This window comes from Anoplolepis gracilipes, chromosome 10, assembly GCF_047496725.1.
Source record: "Anoplolepis gracilipes chromosome 10, ASM4749672v1, whole genome shotgun sequence".
NCBI classification, from domain to species: domain Eukaryota; kingdom Metazoa; phylum Arthropoda; class Insecta; order Hymenoptera; family Formicidae; genus Anoplolepis; species Anoplolepis gracilipes.
The window spans coordinates 12997826-13003988 of NC_132979.1; the positions used below are offsets into that span (position 1 = coordinate 12997826).

General features: G+C 43.7%; 1 protein-coding gene and 1 long non-coding RNA gene across 4 annotated transcripts; both read right to left on the reverse strand.

The window, feature by feature from the left end:
* Positions 1–3146: 3146 nt before the first annotated feature.
* LOC140670427 (uncharacterized) lies at positions 3147–4621 on the reverse strand. Its single transcript, XR_012047554.1, has 3 exons — positions 4536–4621; positions 4060–4381; positions 3147–3981 (listed from the first exon to the last, which is right to left on the reverse strand). It is a non-coding gene; the product is annotated as an uncharacterized lncRNA (long non-coding RNA).
* Positions 4622–4627: 6 nt separating this feature from the next.
* Positions 4628–5913, reverse strand: LOC140670426 (uncharacterized). Of its 3 annotated transcripts, XM_072901014.1 has the most exons (6): positions 5663–5912; positions 5486–5574; positions 5309–5423; positions 5144–5227; positions 4938–5013; positions 4628–4852 (listed from the first exon to the last, which is right to left on the reverse strand). In XM_072901014.1, the coding sequence occupies exons 1-5, from the start codon at positions 5855–5857 to the stop codon at positions 4960–4962; spliced, it is 537 nt and encodes a 178-aa protein (XP_072757115.1). In that variant the 5' UTR covers positions 5858–5912; the 3' UTR covers positions 4628–4852; positions 4938–4959. The 3 variants fall into 3 exon arrangements, with proteins under 3 accessions (XP_072757115.1, XP_072757116.1, XP_072757114.1); XM_072901015.1 differs by having other exon boundaries at positions 4628–5013; positions 5663–5913; XM_072901013.1 differs by having other exon boundaries at positions 4938–5227; positions 5663–5913.
* Positions 5914–6163: the final 250 nt, after the last annotated feature.

Sequence of the window (6163 nt, forward strand, 5' to 3'; positions counted from 1 at the left end):
GCGCCGGGCCCCGACGGTGTCCCCGCGAAAATCCTCAAAAAGTGTCCGGACGAGTTTGTGAGAAGCATTCGATCAGTCTTTACACATTGTTTGAGAGAGGGCATCTTCCCTAGAATTTGGAAGAAAGCCAAATTAGTGCTAATTCCTAAGGGTGAATCCTCCCCTGGAAGCATCCCCAAAACTCGACCAATCTGCCTCCTTGACGACTTGGGAAAGGCATTCGAACGCCTTATAATTAACCGAATGAGGAAAGAGGAGGAGACGAATGGATTTGCTGCATTAGCCAAACACCAGTACGGATTCAGGCAAGGAAGATCAACAACAGACGCTCTTAACCTGGTAAAAACGACAATTAAATCGGTAACAGGAAGAAACGGCTATGTTATAGCCGTTAGTTTAGATATTACAAACGCTTTTAACTCCATCCCTTGGCATGTAATAAAAAGAGCTCTTATTAAAAAGCGATATTCAAGATACATCCGGCGAATAATTGACGGATATTTATCCGATAGAATTATTGAGTTCTTGACTGAAAGAGGTACCGAAATTGTCCCAATGACCGCGGGAGTTCCCCAGGGATCGGTTCTCGGGCCCACACTCTGGAACATTGGGTTCGACTCTGTTTTGAAGCCAAGCGATGAGGAGGGACGTCTCATCATATGTTTTGCGGACGACACGCACATTCTAGCGGAAGCGGATTCCTTACCGGAGGCAGTCGATCGGGCGAATCACCAACTGGAAATTACGGTTGGTCGGATCCGTGCGTTGGGCCTGACAGTGGCGATACATAAGACCGAGGCGGTGGTCTTTTACCCCCGAGGGGGGAAACCTAACAAACTACCATCGGTTAGGATAGGAAGAGAGAATATACCCATTCAAGAACATATGAAATATTTAGGGGTAATGATCGATAGTAGGCTAAACTTTCATCCCCATTTCACCTACATCGAACAAAAACTCTCCAAAATGTCGCGCGCGTTGGGGAGATTGATGCCCAACCTCAGGGGCCCAAACGAAAATAAGCGCAAACTCTACGCGAACGTGTTGTCCTCGGTGGGTATGTACGGTGCTCCGATATGGTGTAGCGCTCTTAGAAGATCGAAAGAACACCAGAGGAATTTAAATCGAGCGTGGAAACGCATCGCGATCCGGGTAATATCGGCCTATAAAACGGTAGCATTGGACGCGGCTCTTCTACTGGCTAGGCTTCCCCCGTTAATTCTTCTGGCGGACGCGAGACGTAGAATATACGACGAAAGCTCCAGGTTGCGCAGAAAAAAACAATTAACAGCACAAAGAACCAGAGCCATTAGAACGGAGGAGATGCTCACGCTCAGAGAAGAATGGCTGGACCACCTCAGTCGGAGGGGAAATTGGGGGCGGATAACCATCGAAGCGGTGATACCCGAATTCGACTGTTGGTTGGACAGAGGCCACGGCCGGGTCTCTTTCCATCTAACGCAACTTCTTACTGGTCACGGCTGTTTTTCCGCGTTCCTGTATAAGATAAGGAAGTTAGATAATCCTAGGTGTACCAGTTGTGGTGGAGCAGTCTTAGACACGGCGGATCACACCTGGCGTATATGTTCCCGTTGGGAAATAAACAGGAGAGAACTTGTGGAAATTGTTGGTCCTGATTTGTCCCTTCGGGGGATTGTGCATGCTATGCTGAGGGGTGAGAGAGACTGGAACGCGGTCTCTTCCTTCGCCAATAGCGTGATGTGTATCAAGGAGGAGGAGGAACGTGCTCGTGAGGGAATCCTGCCAGATCCGTATCTCACATTTCCGCCTGATACTCAAGAGGAGATGGCCCAACTGGACAGTGAAATAGACTAATGGGAAAATTTCCATTCATCTTACCAATATTTAAACGAAGATAATGCTAGAATTAAAAAAAATTAAAAATAGAATTGGAGTTAAGTTAATCAATGGGCATCAGCAGTACTCTAAATCATTTAAAGTACAGGACATTTCTGATGCCCACAGAGTAAAAAAATTCTTAGAATGGAATGAATAGCAGAGTGTATATTACCTATAAGAGTATAGTAACAAAATAATAATATTAACGGTGCCCTAGATTCTTAGTTTTTATTCTAGCAGGTTCATGATATAGGAAGAGACGAAGGCTTGACGGAAACTTCAGCTTCCAACTTCACGCACCATCGCCTCACAAATAAAGGACCTGCAGAACCATATGTTCGCTGGGTTATAATACCAAGGACTGGAACATAGAACCTCCCATGCCATCCCAGGTCCCCAATAAGTTATCCCCGGTCCCCGAGGGAAGGCCTCCAGTCGAAGAACAGGATTATCAAACAGAAGTATCTAACACAGAGATGGCTGGATAAGCCTAGCTTCCGTCCGGGTCGCGGAAGAATGCTCGCGCGTACCCGTGGCCCGGACACATGGAGAAGATAGCAGGACTTACCTGCAGTGGGCGGGTCTCAACACCCGCCCCCGGGGGGGAGAGTTTAGTTGGTAGGACCGGCCGGGCGCTTGTGCCGACGGGCCGGGTGAGTCCAACACTACCCCCGGGAGGACCCGGGGGTGTGCCTAAACGCATTCTCTCCTCCCTCCGCATGGTAAAAAAAAAAAAAAAAAAAAAAAGGTTAGGTTAGGTTAGGTTGGAGTTCGGTGGTGTCTGGCGTCAAGAGCAGACGTGTCGGAAGTCGCTCCGCCAAGACGGCCTATTAGAGACGATAATAAGTGCATCTCGCGCTTTGAATTGTGTTTGAGGTTGTCCGCGGCAATAAATAGCTCGCAAATATATACTTTTTAATAGTGCAGTGATAGTTAATTAAATAAAATTAACGAAAATTGTTTCTTCATGATGACGTGTCGCCGCGGCCACGCGGGCCGTAATTAAGAGAAAAGAGGTCTATTATGGACTTTCATTCAGAAAAATTACTCTACAACTACAGAAGAGTATTAGAAAACGAGGTGACGCGGTGTTGTACGCGGAAAGTGTCTCTTTTGTGTGTTTTACGTGGAAAAGTGGTTGCCGCGTATGTGGATGACGCATGACGTCACGTCCACGTCGACCGCTTGCGTTGCGGTAAGGGGCTGTTAATTGACATTAACTTGGTAATCTATAGACACCAGTGAGAAATATAGACACAAGAAATAAATAATAGTGCGTGTTTTGCTGCAAGATAATTGTTTATTGCTCAATTGGTGTTAATTTGATAAACGAGCACCACGGTGACGTCATGGTGACGTATCTCCTGCTCTCAATGACGTGGGGTCCGTATGTGAGATAGTGTGGTGATTTTTATCAGGAGTGAGCATAGGGGAATGTGAGACAGGGTGCTTGAAGGTGCAACAGAGAACAGAACAGTTACATCTAGTGACAATATGGGATGTACTGAACATAAGACAGAGAATGTAAGAAGTAAGATGAAGTGGCAGTTATTGACGTGCGTTCAATTTTATACGTCGCCATCTTTGAATATCTACCTTGGGAACCAATAAGACTTGTGATACTAGTGAATACAGTGACACTAAGGACCAACGAAATACGGACGGCTAAACAGAACTATTAAAATGGAGGGCCAATGAAGGCTAACGATACATGAGGACAAGCAGTGTGAATGGTGAAAACATTTATATAGCGGCGGAATACAATATTATTATACCACAGACCTTCCACAATAAACATGAACTACAATGCATGATTTGTTAAAAGGTTTTGATAAAAATAGGACTATTGTTTATAAAATAGTGAACTCTTAGTAAAAATATAAAAAGAGAGGGATAGGATACGGGTAACATAAAGAAAACGTGTACAAGTGGTTAGTTTGTATATTGTGTGCCGAGATGCAATGGCCCTGGCCGCGGTGCAATGGCCCTTGTGCTTTCATTTTGTTAACTAGAGGATATAAATAAAAAACAGATTAGTTAAAATTTATTTATAAAATATTTTCTTCGTTTGCTGCGGTCTGAAATTCTTGAATGTTGTTTCTTTCCGACGCCAATAGTAACCTAGAAAATCACAGAGTTGAGGTTATAAAACCTGTCACTTTTGACTTTCATTGAGTAGTGTTACGTGTCTTTAATGACCTTTTGTTGTCACTACCATCCGCATGATTTTCGGCCTGAAGCTGCTAAACACCCTGCGGGAGGAGAATCTGGATGTAGTGAAGGACTGATTCCAGACTCGGCCAAAAGCGTCCGACCGTGGGTGACGCGTCGATCAAAATCGTCGGAGGGACTTGCCTTCTGGATGATCGGGCGTGCTCGGTCTCGTCCGTTCTCTCAGGGAACTGCACGTAGATCCGACGGGCGCCCGGAGCCCTTCTCAATGATCGCACGTTTGGCTCATCGCGGCGGCGGCTTCCTTCTAGTGCATCCTCCTCTTCCGCCGGCTTCACGGGCTGATATCCTGGAAAATTGTGGGAAAAGACATTAGTATAACACACGACAATAATAGACGATAATAATTATAGACAACAGTGTTAGATTATAGTTAATATAACAGTTATGTAATAATAGATGATTATAAGTTAAGATACTATAACATCATTAATAATACTCACCGCTCTTTCTTTAATTAGTGGCAAAAGCAGGCCGGATTGTTTGTAACAATAAAACCATCGTACATTATATCTCCTGAAATAGAATAGACAATATTAATTATTATAACAGCGAATAGCAGAGGCTAAATATACGATTAAGGAGTAACACGTATCTTGAGGTTGTACATTCTTGTTGTGACGGGTCATAGGTTGGGAGCATAATTCTGGCAAATGCCTGTTCCTTGTAATGGCCAGCCTCACACAATAATCCTCTGCAATAAAGTAGATGAAATAATTGTTGACGATGAGTATATTCCTTCAATGATTTTGCTGGATACCTGTAAATAAAAATAAAGAAGAATACTATTAGTATTAATATAATACATATGATATCAATTAGGAATAATATGTACTAGTACATACAATATTGGTTGACAAGAGATACTTAGCCTCCGAGGTTAAGGTCCCTTTCGATGACAGCTGAGATGGTTATGTTCGGCTTCATTCATTGAATACAGGACAATGAAATGAACAGAAGCATCAAATTGGATATAGGGCGGTGTATTGTGTGTGGTAAATTCAACATTAAACAAACAATATACAATAATAATTAACAGACGAATACTTACGGTAGTGATAACGCCATAATCTGTCACCGTTGATGAGTCGATGATCTTGTCATTCTCTCCGGTGCTGGGCAGAAAAGTAGTGATCTGTAAATAACCGTTAGTCGTGGGTTATTTATGAAGATACATTGGAAATATTGTATTGCGTAAATTGTTGTAATTACGTACAAATTGAATAAAACCGGATAATACTGTTGTTGACAATTCTCCGTTATTGTCGATGCGCCTTCTGGTGCATCTGATGCATGCTCCCTGCGTCACAACAGTGGACGATAGCAAACACCTGTAAACGCATACAAAATTAGACAGAGATATGTTATATTAAATAATCAATTATATATTTACCATTGTGTACTCGACACTGTTGACGAGTAGATAGATAAATGATCCTCTCCGGTGGTTGATGTCCTCGGTACTCCTGAAGAAGGAATCAACTAATATGGTGAATAATAACATAGACGCTATAAGCTCTGTATCTTGTATAGATATTCAGTGATACTTACTTTAGACTGTGATACTTGCCATGACGGGTGCAACGGTGCACGTCGCTGACATCGCGATGATTAATAAAGCTTCGTGAGACAGCTGGCACTTGGTGTTTTGTCGGGTGCTGTCGGGCGCTCGCGGGTGCGGATGACTTCCGGAGGTCGCCCTGATGGACTCGATACGCAAGAACATTCTAACTCGAAATAAATAACGGATTATGTCGATTGACATGTGGAAGCGACGCGATCGTAACGCCGTCGGCCATCTTGGGTGAGTGATATAGTCGCGGTCAAAATATCTCGCCTCGACAGTCGCGATAGTAAGTTCGCGATGCGCTAACGGTTAAGGCGAGCTAGCATGAGTGCGTTCAGAAGTAACTAGATGGGAAAATAATGTTTCGTAATATCTTGAGACTTTGAACTTGGATTAGGAAATTAGATAGAAGTTAGTGTTCACCATTGCGTAGCGACCTTGAAGCCGCATACCATTGGTGTAAAATTCAGAGGTTGCGCAATAACGCTGGGGGACTTTCCTTGG